Source organism: Oncorhynchus tshawytscha, linkage group LG16 (genome assembly GCF_018296145.1).
Source record: "Oncorhynchus tshawytscha isolate Ot180627B linkage group LG16, Otsh_v2.0, whole genome shotgun sequence".
Classification (NCBI taxonomy): Eukaryota; Metazoa; Chordata; class Actinopteri; order Salmoniformes; family Salmonidae; genus Oncorhynchus; species Oncorhynchus tshawytscha.
In genome coordinates, this window is record NC_056444.1 from 27,044,878 (window position 1) to 27,067,086 (window position 22,209).

At 44.0% G+C, this 22,209-nt stretch overlaps 1 protein-coding gene and 1 long non-coding RNA gene across 4 annotated transcripts in view; one reads left to right on the forward strand and one right to left on the reverse strand.

Annotated features, from left to right (window-relative positions):
• The window catches only part of LOC112253188 (E3 ubiquitin-protein ligase MARCHF8-like), a 153,102-nt gene that overhangs the window by 101,894 nt on the left and 28,999 nt on the right, over positions 1-22,209 (reverse strand). For all 3 annotated transcript variants that reach the window (XM_042299048.1, XM_042299049.1, XM_042299050.1), the window contains one exon: positions 19,754-19,966. In XM_042299048.1, the coding sequence (XP_042154982.1) occupies positions 19,754-19,849 (96 nt within the window). In that variant the 5' untranslated portion in view covers positions 19,850-19,966. Of the gene's footprint in view, positions 1-19,753; positions 19,967-22,209 lie in introns of those variants that run through there.
• On the forward strand, positions 9,670-11,161 carry LOC121839600. Its single transcript, XR_006079054.1, has 3 exons — positions 9,670-9,922; positions 10,095-10,267; positions 11,099-11,161. It is a non-coding gene; the product is annotated as an uncharacterized LOC121839600 (long non-coding RNA).

Sequence of the window (22,209 nt, forward strand, 5' to 3'; positions counted from 1 at the left end):
GTATACTGTGTCTCTGTGTGCCTGTACTGTGTCTCTGTGTGCCTGTACTGTGTCTCTGTGTGCCTGTACTGTGTCTCTGTACTGTGCTGTGTGCCTGTACCCTGTGTCTCTGTGTGCCTGTACTGTGTCCTCTGTTCTCTTTGTGCCTGTACTGTGTCTCTGTCTGTCTGTACTGTGCATCTGTGTGCCTGTACTGTGTCTCTGTGTGCCTGTACTGTGTCTCTGTGTGCCTGTACTGTGTCTCTGTGTGCCTGTACTGTGTCTCTTTGTGCCTGTACTGTGTCTCTGTGTGTCTGTACTGTGTCTCTGTGTGTCTGTACTGTGTCTCTGTGTGCCTGTACTGTGTCTCTGTGTCTATACTGTGTCTCTGTGTGTCTGTACTGTGTCTCTGTGTGCCTGTACTGTGTCTCTGTGTCTACACTGTGTCTCTGTGTCTACACTGTGTCTCTGTGTCTCTGTGTGTGTGTCTGTACTGTGTCTCTGTGTGCCTGTACTGTGTCTCTGTGTGCCTGTACTCTGTGTGCCTGTGTGTCTCTGTGTGCCTGTACTGTCTCTGTGTGCCTGTACGGTGTCTCTGTGCCTGTGTGTCTCTGTGTGCCTGTACGGTGTCTCTGTGTGCCTGTACGGTGTCTCTGTGTGCCTGTACGGTGTCTCTATGTGCCTGTACGGTGTCTCTGTGTGCCTGTACGGTGTCTCTGTGTGCCTGTATGGTGTCTCTGTGTGCCTGTACTGTCTCTCTGTACTTTCTCTCTGTGTGTCTGTACTGTGTGCATGTACTGTGTGCCTGTACTGTGTCTCTGTGTGCCTGTACTGTGTCTCTGTGTGCCTGTACTGTCTCTGTGTGCCTGTACGGTGTCTCTGTGTGCCTGTACGGTGTCTCTGTGTGCCTGTACGGTGTCTCTGTGTGCCTGTAACGTGTCTTTGTGTGCCTGTACTGTCTCTCTGTACTTTCTCTCTGTGTGTCTGTACTGTGTGCATGTACTGTGTGCCTGTACTGTGTGCCTGTACTGTGTGCCTGTACTGTGTGCCTGTACTGTGTGTCTGTACTGCTCTCCGTGTGTCTGTACTGCTCTCTGTGTGTCTGTACTGCTCTCTGTGTGTCTGTACTGCTCTCTGTGTGTGAGAGGATAAGGTCTGGAGCCGTTTGTAAGTAGAATCTCTCTTTCTCTCTCTCTCTCTCTCTCTCTCTGTTGTTCTGTGCTAACATCCCTCTGCTTTGCACCATTCCCTCTCTCCCTGCGGCTAAGATCTGTTTATTCCTCTCAAGGATAGAGGGATAAACGGAGGTGATTTCTCTCCTCACTCTGGAGCCATTGGAGGAGAGGAGGATGGAACGGATGAGAGGAGGATGGAACGAAGGAGGGGAGAGAAAAGGCTACTGCTTACCCTGCATGCTAATTTGTGGAAGAGGGTGTGTGTGTGTGTGTGGTTGCGCCTGGCATTTAGTCAGAGCGCAGCCCATCTGGCCGTAACAGACAGACAACTCATCTTTTAGAGCCTCCAAGATCAGAGGGAGAGGGAGAGAGAGAGGGAGAGAGAGGGGGAGAGGGAGGGAGAGAGAGGAGAGAGAGAGAGGGGGAGAGGGGGAGGGAGAGAGAGGGAGGAACAGAGAGGGAGAGAGAGATAGAGATGACTTGCCTCTACTTGGAATTCTGTGTTAGTCAGCTGCTTCCTCAGAAAGCAACTCTCAACACTCCTCAAAAATGCTCACTGAATAATTTCTCTCTCTCCATCTCTTTCTCTATCACACACACACAGTCTCTCTCTCACTCTCTCTCCATCTCTTTCTCTACCACACACACACAGTCTCTCTCTCACTCTCTCTCTCCATCTCTATCACACACACACACAGTCTCTCTCTCCATCTCCATCTCTTTCTCTATCACACACACACAGTCTCTCTCTCACTCTCTCTCTCCACACTCTGATCCATTTGAAATTGTTGGGAAGGGCCCATAAGTAAGCACTGTTGTTTACGCATGTGACAAATTACATTTAGATTTGATTTGAAATTGTGTTTGCTAAAGTGATGCATCAGAAACAAATTGAAGAAACACAATGTGAGAGGTACATAAAGTTCTACAGTTGGGGTTCTGCGACCCAAATGGCACCCTTTTATAGTGCACTACTTTTGATCAGGGTCTTTTGACCGGGTCAAAAGTAGTGCACTATGTTGGGAATACAGTGCCATTTGGGACAGAGACAATGAATTCCACAGTTCTACTACTCAGAAAGTTTCCCCTGAGCCTCTGTGAGAAGGCTCTGTGACTCCTATGGATGATAAGGAGAGAGCTGAGTGGATTATGAATGTACAATATGTATTCAACTGAGATTCGAAACATCACTGCAACAGGTTTAAAGACGTGGGTGTCGAAAAGTGTATCAGTGTATCATTTGCTGTTGGTTGCTAGTTTTTTAATAGGTGTATAACACTGTATCATTTGCTGTTGGTTGCTAGTTGACTTGTTACGAACATTTCGTCATTACAGTGTCTGATTGTGAATGTGATAAGTAGTGATAAATATGTGATATGTAGTTAAGTAGTTATTAAGATTACATCCCCATGCACGCAGAGGATGAGCTGCTTATTAGTCACACACACACACACACACACACACACACACACACACACACACACACACACACACACACACACACACACACACACACACACACACACACACACACACACACACACACACACACAGCTTAAAATCCACACCGTTTGTCCCTCTGCAGAAGGAGGGAGGGACCGATCTGACTCTTTCAAAGAAGAGGCTTAAAACCACATAACAGGAGCATCATCCAGTAAGTAGATGAGTCAGAGCTCTGTGCCACATTGGTCATTTTTATTTAACCTTTATTTAACCAGGGAGGCCAGTTGAGAACAAGTTCTCATTTACAACTGCGACCTGGCCAAGATAAAGCAAAGCAGTGTGACACAAACAACAACACAGAGTTAAACATGGAATAAACAAACATACAGTCAATAACGCAATAGAAAATCTATATACAGTAATGCAGGGGTCACACCAGACATCCCTCTTCCTCTCCCTCTCGGTCTCTGTCTACCTCCCTCAGGCCTAGACTGTTCTGTTCCATGGAGACAACAATCTGTCTGCCCCTTAAACCTTTTTCTCCTATGTGTTTTGAGAAGGCGGCATTGGAAAAATTATTCAAGAAATTGAGGAAAAATTAATTAAGATAAAAGCCTGTCTGTCTTTTGTCTGTCTGCTTAATCCTTTGTGACAAATAGCATGTTGTTTTGTGTTTTAGAACCCCGGGTGATTCACTCACATATCTGAGATCCTCTCTCTCAAGACTGTAGGTGAAATGTAGTTTTTATTTGGGCTTAATACTATATCTGATGAAATAAAATCAGTTCTGTTTCACAAACACTCTCCTCCCTCTCTAACCCTGTGAATGTCCTCAATCCCCCTCTTCCTCAAGGTCTTCCACTCCTTCTCCTCCTGTTCTCTGTCTATCCGGTGAGAGATGAGATTCCCTAATGCCTCCCTATGGATTCATGGCCACTCATCATTTCCAATCGGTGAACTTTCCTTTTCCAATCTGCTGTTCAAAGTTGAACTGATCTTCTCAAGGTACTCTGTAACAGTATGGCGCCGTGCTCGCTGTAGAATTTATTCGTAGGAAAAAACGCATTATTTCTCATGGGTCTCTCTCGCTCTCCATTCATCATCTGCTTGGGTAATCTCACTAAGCCTAATACAGTGGATTTGATAAAAGTGTACAGGTTATGTAAGATAAAGAGGGCTGGGCTGAAGCTGTAAGCATGTTAATCATCATAATGAATTGATGATAATGATGAGATGGATATGGAGTCTAGGCAGAATAGTGCAGGTGTCACTGTGAAAAGCAACAACTCTGATTCGCCCTCCATCTCAATTTGCACTCTCCTAGGGCTCTTCTCATGCTCCTCAGTACTTATACGTGGTTACAAGGCACTGTGCTCTCTCACATCTAATGATACCTTCCATGACAGAATGGACTTGCTATTGACACACATTACCGTCCTAGTTATTAGCTGTGGATGACTATGGCTGCCTCCTACATGGGGGGAGGAACTGTAGACTATTGATTTTAATCTTAGGACGGATATAGGCTTCTGTGGTGCCGGTTCCTCATAAGAATGTGAGACAGAGAACTTAGAACTCTCAGAGCTACACTGGAACTCCACATGTTTGGAACTTGGAAGCTTCTAGAAACTCAGAGCTGCCCAGTACACATCTTGGAATCTACTACGGGACTAAAGCCAGAGCCTTAGAACAAAGCTTCTTATTGAAGAGACGAAATAAAAACCTACCTGAGGTGATTTTCCACTCTTTGCTTAAGGGGACATAGGTGGCATGACCAGGAACACCCCTGTCCTGAGTGAAAAGCAATGTAAAAGTAATGCGCTATAGATGGACTAGGAAACCATTTGGGACGCAGACACGGTTGTGAAGTTTTTCACCTTTGGACTTCTGGGCTACAGGCAGTAAAACATTAAAGCCCAGTCTCTCTAACAGAGATACACACAGTCCTTCAACTAACAGCAGGACTCTCTTCCCTGCCTTGACCTTTCTACAGACGAGAGAGAGAGCGTTGCCTTGGAAACAGTTTGACGCAACGAAGAATGTAAATAAGAATGGTAACTGTAGCGAATGCTAAACACAAGGAATACGATGTCCTGTAATTTGAGGTAAATCACAAACGATACGCCTTTACGTGTATTTACCTCATTTAATGGTCAACAAATGATGCAATAGTGCTCATCTGCTTAATGGCCTAGGAACAGGAGGAGGCTGCCACACACCCCTGACCTCTGGGTGTCTGGAGACCGACAGCAAACAGACTGACGCACGCACGCACGCACTCTGTCCAGGGCCAGAGAGTTCTTCAAGCGTGCAGATGGATTTATCAGGGTGTTATTCAAGAGGCGTTGACATCTCCAGTCCCAGGAAAGAACAGAGAAGATTACACAGGTGGAGACAGAGAGAGAGAGAGAGAGAGAGAGAGAGAGAGAGAGAGAGAGAGAGAGAGAGAGAGAGAGAGAGAGAGAGAGAGAGAGAGAGAGAGAGAGAGAGAGAGAGAGAGAGAGAGAGAGAGAGAGAGAGAGAGAGAGAAAGAGAGAGAGAGAAAGAGAGAGAGAGAAAGAGAGAGAGAAAGAGAGAGAGAAAGAGAGAAAGAGAGAGAGAGAGACAGAGAGAGAGACAGAGAGAGAGACGATGCCATCAGGAAAATATCTGCTCTAACTACATCGTGAATAACACCCAGATATATCCATCTGCACGTTTGAAGAACTCCCTGGCCCTGGACATCTCATTCCAAAATCATGGGCATTAACATGGAGTTGGTTCCCCTTTGCTGCTACAACAGCCTCCACTCTTCTGAGAAGGCTTTCCACTAGATGTTGGAGCATTGCTGTGGAGACTTGCTTCCATTAAGCCACAAGAGCATTAGTGAGGTTAGTTGATTAGGTTAGGTTAGGTTAGGTTAGGTTAGGTTAGGTTAGGTTAGGTTAGGTTAGGTTAGGTTAGGTTAGGTTAGGTTAGGTGATTAGGCCTGGCTTCCAATTCATCCCAAAGGTGTTCGATGGGGTTGAGGTCAGACGTTTCCATGGTTGTTGCTCCTGGACGTTTCCACTTCACAATAACAGTAATTACAGTTGACCAGGGCAGCTCTAGCAGGAGAGAAATGTGACGAACTGACTTGTTGGAAAGGTGGCATTCTATGACGGTGCCACATTGAAAGTCACTGAGCTCTTCAGTAAGGCCATTATACTGTCAATGTTTGTCTATGGAGATTGCATGGCTGTGTGCTCGATTTTACACACCTGTCAGCAACGGGTGTGGCTGAAATAGCTAAATCCACGAATTTGAAGGGGTGTACACATACTTTTGCATATATAGTGTATTAGCTCTTATTCTCATAGACATCTGATGAGAACACTGCATTAGATATGATATCTGCTCAAGCTGTGTATGGGGAGCACGAAAGGGAGGACAAGGGAGGTTGAAAATGGATGGAGATAGATAATGAGAGATGGAGAGAGAGTTGGAAAATGTAGATGAGATAGAGAGAGGAGAGAGCAAGTGGGGGAGAGTGAAATAGAGGGAGAGAGAGAGTTAGGAGGGAGGAAAAGAAAGGAAAGAGAGAGAGAGAAATCACCTCAAACTCAGTTCCCAAGACTATTGTTTGGCTGCTTCCTATCTCTCTTCTCTCCCTATAACAGACAGCTTTGTCATTTTTGTCTGTAAATTATTATTGTTATTATTATAGCTCTCTTCTTTCCATCTAGCACATTCCCTCACTTCTCTCTCTCTCTCTCTTTCACCTACTTCTCTCTCCCTGTTACTTCTTTCTTTCTCTCTCTCTTCCTGGTGGGATTCCAGTTATCCTACCATTTGAGGAAGTGTTCCTGTGTGTGTGTGTGCGTGTGGGGGGGGGGGGAGAGGTAGTAATCCGTAATAAGGGGAACAGAGTAACAGCACTAACAGTGCAGTGAGAGAATGAAAAGCTAATGAAATACTGGCCACACACACACATACACACACCCAGCAGCAGCTGTCACAGAGGAAGTGGATAGCAGTGTGGCGTGACGCACAAGATCCATGGTGACAAAAAAGTATACAGGGACAATGATATGACCTTTAGAGCAGGTGGAAGAGGATATGATGAGTGTGTTCTATTTAATTAACTGGGAGTGCGACACTCTGTTGTCATTTGCCAGCTGAGACTGAATCTGTTGGATGGGGGGGCTGTTTTCACACTCTGTTCTTATAAGAAGGTATACTTCAGTGATCAGTATGCAGTAGCTGTACGTTGGTGGTCCTCATAAGAGAGCTAACTTCCGTCATCAGTATGAACATAGCTAATGAGAGATCTACCCAGGCAGAGAGAAAGAGGACACCGAGAGAGATTTATCTAGTTATCAAGATAAATAAAACATCTCAAATGAGCTACTCACTTTAGCGTTAACTTCTTTGAGGTATTTTCAGAACATCTTCTCACTTCTTTGTTTCTCCAGCTGTCAGTTCGACCACACACCGTTTACAAACTCATTTGTGGCGCCCAAATTCAAACATGACGGTTGGAACTCCACAGCAGAAAGGCTGTGATTCTTGTTGCCAGGCTACCAGTTACAATGCTTTTAGCTTGTGGTTTGCGCATGCCTTTATGCAGATGGAATACAAAAAGTTTAGCTAGTGTCTGAAAGAATTATATGGATTCAATATTTGTGAAATTATTAAACGTCTTCAAAACTCAAATAAGCATCAGAAATTGTCAAGCGGATATGGGCCTCAGCCAAGAGAAGCATATCTGGAATCAATAGAGCTTAATATCTCGAAAAATAGAGATATGCGATATATACAGTCAGTATTTGTCAACATGAAGACAGAAAATAGGATGTCACATATCTCAGGATATTAAATGAGTCCATATCCGGCCATATGAAATGTCTGTGTGATATTCTGAGTAATCCCAATATCATATATGTCTAAAAGACATCTGGATTCAGAATTTGTCAGGATATGGTGCAAATCCACAAAACCCAAAATATGCATTAGACATTTTCTGTATTCTGTAGGATATCAACAACGTGTCATGTAAAGACATCCCCTGATTGGACCCTTCTCCCCCAGGGGTGTATTCATTATGATGATTCACGACAGACTGAAAACACTTTCAAAATAATCCTCCAAAATAATGTTTCTCGTGAATGTCCCAACCCCCTCTTTATCTCAACCAATCATGGTTAGATTCTGTATTTTTTCAGTGTCTAAACAGATTTGTGATTTCACACTTTATTTATATTTACAGATTGTATACGAGTTTGTTATTAAAGGTACATGACAGTTGACATATTTAAGAAGGCATGTTTGAAGAAAAAAAAACCCTGTTCAAATGCAAGTAGTGACATGTGACATATGCCCAGCTTTCTGTAACGGTTCACATAGGTCTTCAGAATTTGTCAGGATATGGTTCATATCCACAAAACTCAGAATATGCATTGGACATGGTCTGTATTCTCTCAAATATCACCTGTTGCGCATTGAAATAACCGGAGGAGCCGACCCAACCTGAGTGAAACGAACCAGCAGGAATGCGGCCTCCATTCGCTTTTCCAGTGCACACAGATTACATGTCTTTTTTCTCTGGCCCCTGTTCCTGCCCATTTCATAATGGACCATTCTAAATCAAATCTAATTTTACATAATTAGTAAAGATAAGATGAAATTGAGAATAATCCGATGAGAGAACAGTGTGTGCAGCCTGAGGCAAGGAACAGAGAGCACGCTTTTTTGTGACTTTCAGCCACACATGTTGCTGACAGGTGTATAAAATCGAACACACCGTCTTGCAATCTCCATAGACAAACATCAGCAGTAGAATGGCCTTGCTGAAGAGCTCAGTGACTTTCAACGTGACTGCCCATTCTCACGTATACAGGTTTGTTTGTTAGGATTGTCAGCCATGGTGACACGCATTACTGGAAGTCTGCTCTTACCCTACACTGATTTCACTGTGGAGGAGAGCTTTTCTCATGGCACACGCACAAGCGCACACACACACACACACACACACACACACACACACACACACACACACACACAACACACACACAACACACACACACAACACACACACACAAACACACACACAGTCAGACACAACACACACAGAGTCAGAGTATTGGCCAGCAACCAACTCAGCCCCCTCACTACCTTTCCAATCTACTGCACAATAAATCACCTATATCATAGACTGCTTATGATCTTTGTAAATACAATTAATAACCTCATATCTGGATAGTGTATCAGGGTGTTGAAACAGTGAGAAATGTGAGAGTTTTCTGAAGGCAGTAGACACAGTTTATGCATTAGAGAGACAGTATGGAGCCTGGCAGGAAGACCCGAGGGCCTCTGTGGCCGCTCAAGTGCATTATAGTTAAACACAGTACGACACAGACACCTAATGAAACCTCTGAAGCTGTGCCTGGAGTGTGTGTGTGTGTGTGTGAGTGTATGCTTTCGTCATACTGTGTCTTCAGATCAGTAAATATGAAGGAGAAGAGAGATGTCAGACTATTTAGAATAGCAGATCAAAACTGTTTGTAAAACACTTCGCACACACACGACAGGCTGATAGAAGTATACAATAATTAGTAGACTAACAGTAGACTAACATATGGCATCAGGGGAAGGCCCTTTTCCTGTTTCAGAATGACAATGCCCCCATGCACAAAGCGAGGTCCATACAGAAATGGTTTGTCAAGATCGGTGTGCAAGAACTTGACTGGCCTGCACAGAGCCCTGATCTCAACCCCATCGAACACCTTTGGGATGAATTGGAACACCAACTGCGAGCCAGGCCTAATCGACCAATATCAGTGCCCAAGCTCACTAATGCTTTTGTGTCTGAATGGAAGCAAGTCTCTGCAGCAATGTTCCAACATCTAGTGGAACGCCTTCCCAGAAGAGTGGAGGCTGTTATAGCAGCAAAGGGGGGATCACCTCCATATTAAAGCCCATGAATTCGGAATTAAATGTTTGACGAGCAAGTGTCCACATACTTTTGGACCTTCTGGAATCTACCTCAAATACCTCGTACCTCTACACGTTGATCTGGTACTCCCTCTACACAGCTCCATTGTTGTGTATTTTATTTTTTATTTCTATTAATTATTTCTTTTATAAAACGCTGCGTCGTTGGGAAGGGCATTTCACGGTAAAGTCTGCACCAGTTGTATTCGGAGGATGTGACAAATAACATTAGATTTAATCTTAACCCTCCTTCCCTGTCTTGACTCATACTGTATCTTCAGGCTCCTAGATCCTCATACTGTATCTTCAGGCAGAGTAAATCCTCATATTGTATCTTCAGGCTCCTAGATCCTCATACTGTATCTTCAGGTAGAGTAGATCCTCATACTGTATCTTCAGGCTCCTAGATCCTCATACTGTATCTTCAGGTAGAGTAGATCCTCATACTGTATCTTCAGGCTCCTAGATCCTCATACTGTATCTTGAGGTCGAGTAGATCCTCATACTGTATCTTCCGGCTCCTAGATCCTCATACTGTATCTTCAGGTAGATCCTCATACTGTATCTTCAGGCAGAGTAGATCCTCATACTGTATCTTCAGGCTCCTAGATCCTCATACTGTATCTTCAGGTAGAGTAGATCCTCATACTGTATCTTCAGGCAGAGTAGATCCTCATACTGTATCTTCAGGCTCCTAGATCCTCATACTGTATCTTCAGGTAGAGTAGATCCTCATACTGTATCTTCAGGCAGAGTAGATCCTCAGATCTTCAGGCAGAATAGATCCTCATACTGTATCTTCAGGTAGAGTAGATCTTCATACTGTATCTTCAGGCACAGTAGATCCTCATACTGTATCTTCAGGTAGAGTAGATCCTCATACTGTATCTTCAGGCAGAAAGACCCTCATACTGTATCTTCAGGCTCCTAGATCCTCATACTGTATCTTCAGGCTGAGAAGATCCTCAGATCTTCAGGCTCCTAGATCCTCATACTGTATCTTCAGGCTCCTAGATCCTCATACTGTATCTTCAGGCAGAGTAGATCCTCATACTGTATCTTCAGGTAGAGTAGATCTTCATACTGTATCTTCAGGCACAGTAGATCCTCATACATCCTCATACTGTATCTTCAGGCAGAGTAGATCCTCATACTGTATCTTCAGGCAGAGTAGATCCTCATACTATATCTTCAGGCAGAGTAGATCCTCATACTGTATCTTCAGGCAGAGTAGATCCTCATACTATATCTTCAGGCAGAGTAGATCCTCATACTGTATCTTCAGGCAGAGTAAATCCTCATACTGTATCTTCAGGCTCCTAGATCCTCATACTGTATCTTCAGGCAGAGTAAATCCTCATATTGTATCTTCAGGCTCCTAGATCCTCATACTGTATCTTCAGGTAGAGTAGATCCTCATACTGTATCTTCAGGCTCCTAGATCCTCATACTGTATCTTGAGGTAGAGTAGATCCTCATACTGTATCTTCCGGCTCCTAGATCCTCATACTGTATCTTCAGGCTCCTAGATCCTCATACTGTATCTTCAGGTAGAGTAGATCCTCATACTGTATCTTCAGGCAGAGTAGATCCTCATACTGTATCTTCAGGCTCCTAGATCCTCATACTGTATCTTCAGGTAGAGTAGATCCTCATACTGTATCTTCAGGCAGAATAGATCCTCATACTGTATCTTCAGGTAGAGTAGATCTTCATACTGTATCTTCAGGCACAGTAGATCCTCATACATCCTCATACTGTATCTTCAGGCAGAGTAGATCCTCATACTGTATCTTCAGGCAGAGTAGATCCTCATACTATATCTTCAGGCAGAGTAGATCCTCATACTGTATCTTCAGGCTCCTAGATCCTCATACTGTATCTTCAGGTAGAGTAGATACTCATACTGTATCTTCAGGCTCCTAGATCCTCATACTGTATCTTGAGGTAGAGTAGATCCTCATACTGTATCTTCCGTCCTAGATCCTCATACTGTATCTTCAGGCTCCTAGATCCTCATACTGTATCTTCAGGTAGAGTAGATCCTCATACTGTATCTTCAGGCAGAGTAGATCCTCATACTGTATCTTCAGGCTCCTAGATCCTCATACTGTATCTTCAGGTAGAGTAGATCCTCATACTGTATCTTCAGGCAGAATAGATCCTCATACTGTATCTTCAGGTAGAGTAGATCTTCATACTGTATCTTCAGGCACAGTAGATCCTCATACTGTATCTTCAGGCTGAGAAGATCCTCATACTGTATCTTCAGGCAGAGAAGATCCTCATACTGTATCTTCAGGCAGAGTAGATCCTCATACTGTATCTTCAGGCAGAGTAGATCCTCATACTGTATCTTCAGGCTCCTAGATCCTCATACTGTATCTTCAGGTAGAGTAGATCCTCATACTGTATCTTCAGGCAGAGTAGATCCTCATACTGTATCTTCAGGCAGAGTAGATCCTCATACTATATCTTCAGGCAGAGTAGATCCTCATACTGCATCTTCAGGCAGAGTAGATCCTCATACTGTATCTTCAGGCAGAGTAGATCCTCATACTGTATCTTTAGGCAGAGTAGATCCTCATACTGTATCTTCAGGCAGAGTAGATCCAGAAAAGATCCTATTTGAACTGATATAGGGAGTGATGTGAGGAGATGATGTCATTCATACGTGTGATGTTAGCTCTGAAGAAATGTGTTGGTCTGACACCAATATCATGGTCTCTGCTCAGGTATTCAGAGCACCAGAGTAGGTAGCTCCAGTGAGTGACAGGGTTGTATGCTAACCCAACAGGAGATGTGATAAACGTACTGAGACGTTAGCGAGCGCCTAAGAGACAAACAGCTCCAACAGAGTCACCTGCCAATCATCTGGCACTCAGACAGATGACAAGTACTAACGAGAAGACAGGATGTGACAGATAGTGTGTGAGTGTCCATATGTACTCGTGTGTGCGGTTACTGTGTGTGCGGTTTTACTGTCCTTGTGGGGACCAGAAGTCCTTACGAGGAAAATTCAGACAAGTGGGAACATTTTGCTGGTCCCCACAAGAAAAAAGACTACTTTAGGCTTAGGGTTTAGGTTTATGGTTCGGGTTACAATTAGGGTTAGGAATCGAATTAGGGTTAGGTTAACGGTTAGGTTTAAATTTAGGGTTATGGAAAATAGGATTTGAATGGGAATCAATTGTTTGGTCCCCACTAGGATATTAAAACAAATGTGTGTGTGTGTCTATGTGTACTGATGTGTGTCTGTGTGTGTGTGTGTGTCTGTGGTTTTTATGGGTAGGCCGTCATTGCAAATAAGAATTTGTCCTTAACTGACTTGCCTAGTTAAATAAAGGTTAAATAAAATGAAGTCAAACATTTTTTACCATGATTTTGGAATGAGATGGTCGACGAGCAGGTGTCCACATACACTACATGACCAAAAGTATCTCAGTCATAGTAAGTACGTTTTTCCTCAATAAAGTAGCTCTCAGCAAAGTGCCAGTAAGGGGGGAAAGTGCCTGGATTAGGACCTGTGCTGCTATCTCTGTGAGGTAGGATCGTACTCTACGGATGTTGTAGAGCATGAACCTATAGGAGCGAGTCACTGCTTTGATGTTTGCAGAGAACGACAGGGTGTTGTCCAGGGTCAAGCCAAGGTTCTTTGCACTCTGGAGGGGGACATTGTGGAGCTGTCAACCGGGATGTCGAGGTCTTGGAGAGGGTGGGCCTTCCCCGGGAAGAAGAGCAGCTCCGTCTTGTCGAGGTTGAGCTTGAGGTGGTGGGCCGACATCCAAGCTGAGATATCTGCCAGGCACAGAGAGATGCGTGTCACCACCTGGGTGTCAGAAGGGGAGAAGGAGAAAAGTAGTTGAGTGGCAGCCGCATAGCAATGATAGGAGAGACTATGTGAGGATATGACAGAGCCAAGTGACTTGGTGTACAGAGAGAAGAGGAGAGGGCCTAGAACCAAGCCTTGGGGGACACCAGTAGTAAGAGTACATGTTGCATACACAGATCCTCTCCATGCACCTGGTAGGAGCGGCCTGCCAGGTAGGATGCAATCCAAGAGAGTGCAGAGCCTGAGACACCAGGCCCTGAGAGAGTGGAGAGGAGGATCTGTTGGTTCACGGTGTTGAAGGCAGCGGTAGGTCTATGATTATGAGAACAGAGGAGAGAGTCAGCTTTGGCAGTGCGGAGAGCCTCCTTGACACAAAGAGCAGTCTCAGTTTATTGACCCGTCTTGAAGCCTGGTTAGGGTCAACAAGATCATTTTGAGAGAGCTAGCGAGAGAGCTAGTCAGAGACAGCACGCTCAAGTGTTTTAGAAAGAAAAGAAAGAAGGGATACAAATCTGTAGTTTTTGACATCAGAGGGGTCGAGTGTTGGTTTCTTGAGGAGGGGACATTTTGAAGCCAGTGGCCAGCGATGAGTTGATGGGGGAAGTGAGAAATGGGAGAGGGTCTCCAAAGATGGTTTGGAGAAGGGAAGAGAAGATAGGGTTGAGTGGGACAGTTGTCGGGCGGCCAGACCTCACTAGTTGCAAGATTTCATCTGGAGAGAAAGGGGAGAAAGAGGTCAAGACAGAGTAGTTCTGTGTGAATGGGACCAGTGGACCCACTAGGCTGAGTGAATGAGGAGTGGATGTCATCCATCTTCTTTTCAAAGTGGTTCAAAGTCGTCCGCAGAGAGGGAGGAGAGAGGGAGAGGTGGGGAGGAAAGTGGAAAAGAGTTTCCTAGGGTTAGAGGCAGAATTTCGACATGTAGAATGATAGAAAGTGGCTTTATAGCAGCGGATACAGAGGCAAGGGCTGAGCCAGCAAGGAGGAAAGGGGACAGTGCGAGTCATAGGAAAAGAGAGGAGAGTAGGGTCGAAGAGGCAGAATCAGGAGACAGACAGGAGAAAGATTTAGTAGAAGGGAGAGATGATAGGATAGAAGAGGAGAGAGTAGTGGGAGAGAGAGAAGATTATGACAGCGCATGACCATCTGAGTAGGGGTTGAGTAGGTAGGGTTGTAGGAGAGGGAAGCAGAAAAGGAAACAAAGTAGTGATCAGAGACCTAGAGGGGGGGGGTTGTGCCAGGATAACAGCCTCTCCCTCAACGTCAGCAAAACCAAGGATCTGATCGGGGACTTGAGAAAACAGGCGGGTGAGCATGCCCCCATCTGCATCGACAGGGCTGCAGTGAAAAGAGTCAAAAGCTACAAGTTCCTCGGCATGCACATCACAGAGGACCTATAATAGTCCAATCACACCGACACCGCAGGGAAGTAGGCGCAACAGCGCCTCTTCAACCTCAGGCGACGGAAGAAATTTGACATGGGCCCTCAGATCCTCAAGAAGTTGTGCAGCTGCACCATCGAGAGCATCTTGAACCATCTGTATCACCGCCTGGTATAGCAACTGCACCGCCCTCAACCGCAAGCCTCTACAGAGGGTGGTGCGGACAGCCCAATACATTACTGGGGGCGAGCTACCTGCCTTCCAGGACATTTACACAAGGCGGTGTCTGAGGAAGATCCGGAAGATCCACGGACTCAAGTCAGCCGAGTACCGGGCTGTTCAATCTGTTACCATCTGGCAAGTGGTATCAGAGCATCCAGTCTCAGACCAACAGGCTCCGAGACAGTTTCTACCACCAGGCCAAACGGTGTCGGAGCATCCAGTCTCAGACCAACAGGCTCCGAGACAGTTTCTACCACCAGGTCAAACGGTGTCGGAGCATCCAGTCTCAGACCAACAGGCTCCGAGACAGCTTCTACCACCAGGCTACCCGACTGCTGAGCAGCTAAGCCTAACTGTTTACCTACTTAGAACAGCACGTTAGAGACTATGTGCACCTTAAAGACTATCTGCACCAAGAGACTATTTACACGGGCTCTCCACACATCCAACCTTTACACACATGCATACACTAACACACGCACACACACAGTCAACGCTGCTGTTCTATTATATACTATTGATTTAACTGTGCAACCATGACAACATCCACTTTAAATGTGTAAATACAGCCATACTTGACATGGCATATTTAGAATATATACTGTATATCCCATTGTGGAAATATCAGTTTATTAATTTGCATACTACTGTCTAACTATCTGTTGTTTTTTATTTGACTTTTTGTATTATTGATATTGATTATTGTACTGCAATGTTGAGGGAGTATTTCACTGCACCTTTTATCCTGGGAACTGTGCATGTGAACATGCTGTGTCGGGAGTGACCATGATGGGGAAGTTTCACAGGCACAGCAGTGTGTGTGTTTGTATGGCTAAATCAGGCTAAATCCACTCCACCATATGTACAGGTCGAGTGGGCCCTTGTGAACACCTGTGTGGACATGCTGAGGTACTCAGACCCTAAAAGACAATAGACCGTGTTAGACAGAGTATTGCATGAGTAAGAGGACAGACACCAGACATGTTGTCTTAGCACCACACTTTGTTCAGCAGATCTACAGCTGACAGCTACTGAGTCCTTCACATATACAAAGAGGTGCAATGTGTTCACACTAAAAATGTTGCATTAAAGCTTAAGTCATTATTCAATGTTTTACATTTTTTACTGCATCAGACGTTTCGGCTTTATAGCCCTTTTTCAGTGTGTAGGTACAGCCCTTCACACGCACACACACCCACACACACACCCTGCCACCAACAGTGACAGCATGTAATTCAACTGAGGAGATGGACAGGTGAGTCAGGGTGAAAATTGAAAATCTCCACTTGGGAGAAATGAGCAGCCCTGTGCCAACACCACGACGACCAGATGCTGTCAGACTATGACAGAACACGTAGTCAGATGAAGAGAGAGCAGCTGGAGTAGAACTCGGCGTTGTAACACTTCCTGGTGAGAGCGTTCTCATTAGTGTCAGCCTCCAATCATCTTCCTTAAGCAGCAGCATGTGACCAGAAGAGATGCGAGGGGACCAGAAAGGGAGGAAAGTGCCACCTTCCTGACATTAGAATGCATCTCACGCATCAATGCTTTATGATCAAAACAGCCTTAAATGATAATGAGAAATATTCAGCTTTTCCATGTTTGTGGAAATATTCTGTTTCCTTTGTTTGTCTCTGTGCACACTGTAAGACAGACAAGCATACAGAGGTACACAAACAGGAGGAGCAAGAGAGAAAGACGAAAACACACTTGAGTTTGCAAGAAAGGCATTTCACTGTACTTGTGCATGTGACCTTGAAACTTGAAACACTAGGGCTGTGAAGGTCATGGAATTTTGGATGACGGCTATTGGTCAGTCAAATGACCACGTCACCGTTACAACCACTTGAATAGCAAAACATACATGTATATATGTGTATATATGTACAGATGTGTGTGTGTATATATATATATAAATATATACATACATGTATGTATGTATGTATGTATGTATGTATGTATGTATGTATGTATGTATGTATGTATGTATGTATGTATGTATGTATGTATGTATATATGTATATATGTATATATGTGTGTATATATATATTACACACATATATATACACACATATATATACTGTCACACCCTGACCATAGTTTGCTTTGTATGTTTCTATGTTTTGGTTGGTCAGGGTGTGAGCTGGGTGGGCATTCTATGTTACATGTCTAGTTTGTCTAGTTCTATTTTTGGCCTGAAGAGTTGCCATGGTGAGGAGGCCACGGAAGCGGACAAGGTGGGGGACTAGGACTACGGTGAAGTGGGGGCCACGTCCAGCACCAGAGCCGCCACCGCGGACAGATGCCCACCCAGACCCTCCCCTATAGGTTCATGTTTTGCGGCCGGGGGGGGGTACTGTCACACCCTGACCATAGTTTGCTTTGTATGTTTCTATGTTTTGGTTGGTCAGGGTGTGAGCTGGGTGGGCATTCTATGTTACATGTCTGTTAGTTTTTGTCTAGTTCTATGTTTGGCCTGATATGGTTCTCAATCAGAGGCAGGTGTTCGTCATTGTCTCTGATTGGGAACCATATTTAGGTAGCCTGTTTGGTGTTGGTTTTTGTGGGTGATTGTCCTTGTAACTGTCTAGTGTTAGTTTGCACCAGTTTAGGCTGTTTCGGTTTTCACATTACGTTTATTGTTTTTGTATTGATTCGTGTTTACTTTGTTTTTATTAAACATGAATCTCAATAGCCACGCCGCATTTTGGTCTGACTCTCTTTGCCATACAGAAAACCGTGACATACACACACATATGTACACATTAATTAATTATAATTATAATATAATTATAATTATATATGTATATATACACATACTATATATACATAATATATGTATTATGTATGTGTACATATGTGTGTGTGTATATGTATATATTTATATATATAGATAGATGTATATATACACACACACACACACATATATATAGATAGATATACACACACACATATATATACATACATACATACATATATATACAGTGGGGCAAAAAAGTATTTAGTCAGCCACCAATTGTGCAAGTTCTCACACTTAAAAAGATGAGAGAGGCCTGTAATTTTCATCATAGGTACACTTCAACTTTGACAGACAAAATTAGAAAAAAAAATCCAGAAAATCACATCGTAGGATTTTTAATGAATTGATTTGCAAATTATGGTGGAAAATAAGTATTTGGTCACCTACAAACAAGCAAGATTTCTGGCTCTCACAGACCTGTAACTTCTTCTTTAAGAGGCTCCTCTGTCCTCCACTCGTTACCTGTATTAATGGCACCTGTTTGAACTTGTTATCAGTATAAAAGACACCTGTCCACAACCTCAAACAGTCACACTCCAAACTCCACTATGGCCAAGACCAAAGAGCTGTCAAAGGACACCAGAAACAAAATTGTAGACCTGCACCAGGCTGGGAAGACTGAATCTGCAATAGGTAAGCAGCTTGGTTTGAAGAAATCAACTGTGGGAGCAATTATTAGGAAATGGAAGACATACAAGACCACTGATAAGATCCCTTGATCTGGGGCTCCACACAAGATCTCACCCCTTGGGGTCAAAATGATCACAAGAGCTGTGAGCAAATATCCCAGAACCACACGGGGGGACCTAGTGAATGACCTGCAGAGAGCTGGGACCAAAGTATGGAGCAACAAAGTTTCATCACGTTGTGAATAGACCATGTTACGGCTGAAACGCCCGGCCATCTCATCTTCAGTCATTTTATAAATATTTTTTATAAATAAACAGTTATGACGGTTATTTTATTTTCATGACGGTCTGTTTCCATAACCGTTGGTTACATGTTCCAGCCCTAAATACACACACACACACACACACACACACAACACACACACACACACACACACACACACACACACACACACACACACACACACACACACACACACACACACACACACGCTTCTGTGACTTTATGACTCAGCATAGTAGCACGAAACTGTCCACAAACTGAAAGCTTCTCCCTATTAAACCACCTCAGCTCAGCAGTGGAGTCTCTATACACACACTAGGGTTGATATCCAGATTTTCTTACCGTCATACTGTACCATACCAGTGTTTACGTTATTACTGGAAGTGCACACAAGGAGCGCTATTTAGTTAAAAAGACACACAAAACAATTTAGGCAACATGGATCTTGATCCTGGAGGGGATTGATCGTCTCTGCTGGAACCAAGAAGCTTGATCTTGCCATCTAGCCACGTAGCTAGCAAGTTAGCAAACCAAATGCATAGTTGGTGCCCAGAGCTGGATATCATTTAATTGGCACATCTACGATAGTTAACTTATAAGCAGTGGCATAGCACACACCTCCACAGTCCCCGCAAGGGGAGGGGCCCCCAACTCCTGGGTATCGAAAATCATACTGTTGGTATGTCTAAATACACCGGTATCCGCTGTATCGTCCAAGCCTAACACACACACTCTCATCCTCCTTTGACCTTCTGACTCATCATAGCAGCACGAAACCATTTGCAAACTGAAAGCTTGTCCTTGTTAAACCAATTCCGCTCAGCAGTGAAGTCTCTACTGTGATGGGGCCTCAGTCAAACAGCATTTAGTGAACTGAGCAGTTCTCTACACACACACACACACACGTCTCCTGCAGTATCAACACATGACAGTGTGGGTCACAATGAGTCCTGCTATTTGGTTTTTAAAAAGTGTTCCATACTGCCGAAAGAATGTTGTACCAAACAACGTCCTCGTCCAAAACGCCCCACAAGAAGACCATGACCTTTGACCCTACCTGTTTGTCTTTGTCCTTGGCCTTTCCGCTGCTGCTGACCCGGGAGGAAGGGACATCACGGGGGATGACAGAGATCTGGTGCAGTGGCATGTTCATCCCCGCGGAAACCACCGGACTGGGCGTACTCACACACACACTTCCTGTCTTGCTGCTGCTGCCACGGCAACAGGCATGGCTGGCCAAAACACTACTCCTACCGTAGCCTGCACTGCTCTGGAGAGGAAAAAGAGTGGAAAGAGGAGAGACAGGTTAAGACATACAGTACATAAACAACACTCACACTTATTTGAAAAAGATATTTGAATTTTCCTTTCTTTCTTTATCAGAGTGATGACTACACAATGACAGAGAGAAGAGTCTGAACAGCCCATGTTGTGAAATCTAAAACTATAGTACGATCATCCAATAATAGCACATCGAGGGTGAGAGAAGACTCACAAAACCAGGACAAAAAAAGACGATGATTTGGGGGATTTGCATGACATTTAATCCATAGAATGGTCATTTGGAGGAAGGATTGTTGACTTATATTTTCCAAGATTCATAAATAATTGTATAAACATTTTTAATGAAATAGAAATACTAATCATATTACAGAGAAAGTGGTAAAGCTTCATATGACACCAGTGTTCGCTTTGTAGCACCTGCAGATAAAACATCATGGAGTCTTATTAAAGGAGACCTGTAGCACCTACAGATAAAACATCATGGAGTCTTAAAGGAGACCTGTAGCACCTACAGATAAAACATCATGGAGTCTTAAAGGAGACCTGTAGCACCTACAGATAAAACATCATGGAGTCTTAAAGGAGACCTGTAGCACCTACAGATAAAACATCATGGAGTCTTAAAGGAGACCTGTAGCACCTACAGATAAAACATCATGGAGTCTTATTAAAGGAGACCTGTAGCACCTACAGATAAAACATCATGGAGTCTTATTAAAGGAGACCTGTAGCACCTACAGATAAAACATCATGGAGTCTTAAAGGAGACCTGTAGCACCTACAGATAAAACATCATGGAGTCTTAAAGGAGACCTGTAGCACCTACAGATAAAACATCATGGAGTCTTAAAGGAGACCTGTAGCACCTACAGATAAAACATCATGGAGTCTTAAAGGAGACCTGTAGCACCTACAGATAAAACATCATGGAGTCTTAAAGGAGACCTGTAGCACCTACAGATAAAACATCATGGAGTCTTAAAGGAGACCTGTAGCACCTACAGATAAAACATCATGGAGTCTTATTAAAGGAGACCTGTAGCACCTACAGATAAAACATCATGGAGTCTTAAAGGAGACCTGTAGCACCTACAGATAAAACATCATGGAGTCTTAAAGGAGACCTGTAGCACCTACAGATAAAACATCATGGAGTCTTAAATGTCAAATAAGCCAACTTTTATAAATTATTTCTCAATTATGGTTTTAGATACAAATATCTAATATATGTCAACAATACTTCTTCCAAATGACCATTATATGGATTAAATGTTAGAAGAAGAAAAATCATGGTCTTTTTTCGTCCTGGTTTCGTGAAGAATCACCCTGATAACATATTGACAGGGCCTGAAGCAGCCCAAGGTGAGAAGTTATGAAAATACACTTTATAAATATATGGTTTCCACTTCTGCTAATGCAGCCATCTGCAGTGCATAGCCACTGACTGCAATTACTGTAAGGTTCAACCCCTCTGGTGTGTGGATGTGTGTGCGTGCGTGCATGTGCATGTGTGTGAGAGTTTTTGTGCCTGCATGTGTTGATGCGGATCCGTGTACACGTTTGTGTGTGTGTGTGTGTGTGTGTGTGTGTGTGTGTGTGTGTGTGTGCCAACACTGGAGATGTAGGCTACTAGTAAGGGAGAGAGGAATATGTCATATTGACGTCTTAGGCGAACCCTGTGAAATACGGCGTCCAGGTCAAGGGCACTGGGCAAAACTGTTGGAGGGCATCTACCATCACCGTAGTGCCAGGACTCTATTTGGGGAGGGAGGGAACAGGTGGAAGACAGGAAGAAGAGGAAGACAGACAGGAAGAGGGGTAGTGGTGCATCACTAATCCAGTGCTGTCTGGAAGTAGAGGTGGGTTCTATTTCTCTCTCAGTAGAGGTTAGGGATATCTCAGGGGACCATAGGGGTCTCCGGTAGTCTCTCCCTCAGGTCCCAAGGACATTATAGACCCAGAGGACAAGGCACTGCAGGGAGACTAACAAGTGGACTTGACACTATCACAGTCAGATATGAATTACATAGCAGGGTCACCAGAAAGGCTTTTCATTATGTAATGAGAGAGAAGAAGAGGGTTAGAGAGGGATAGAGAGGGAAGAAGAGGGTTAGAGAGGGAAGAAAAGGGAAGGAAAGTTAAGAAGAAGAGGGTTAGAGAGAGATAGAGGGAAGAAGATTAGAGAGAGATAGAGGGAAGAAGAGGGTTAGAGAGAGTTGGAGGGAGAAA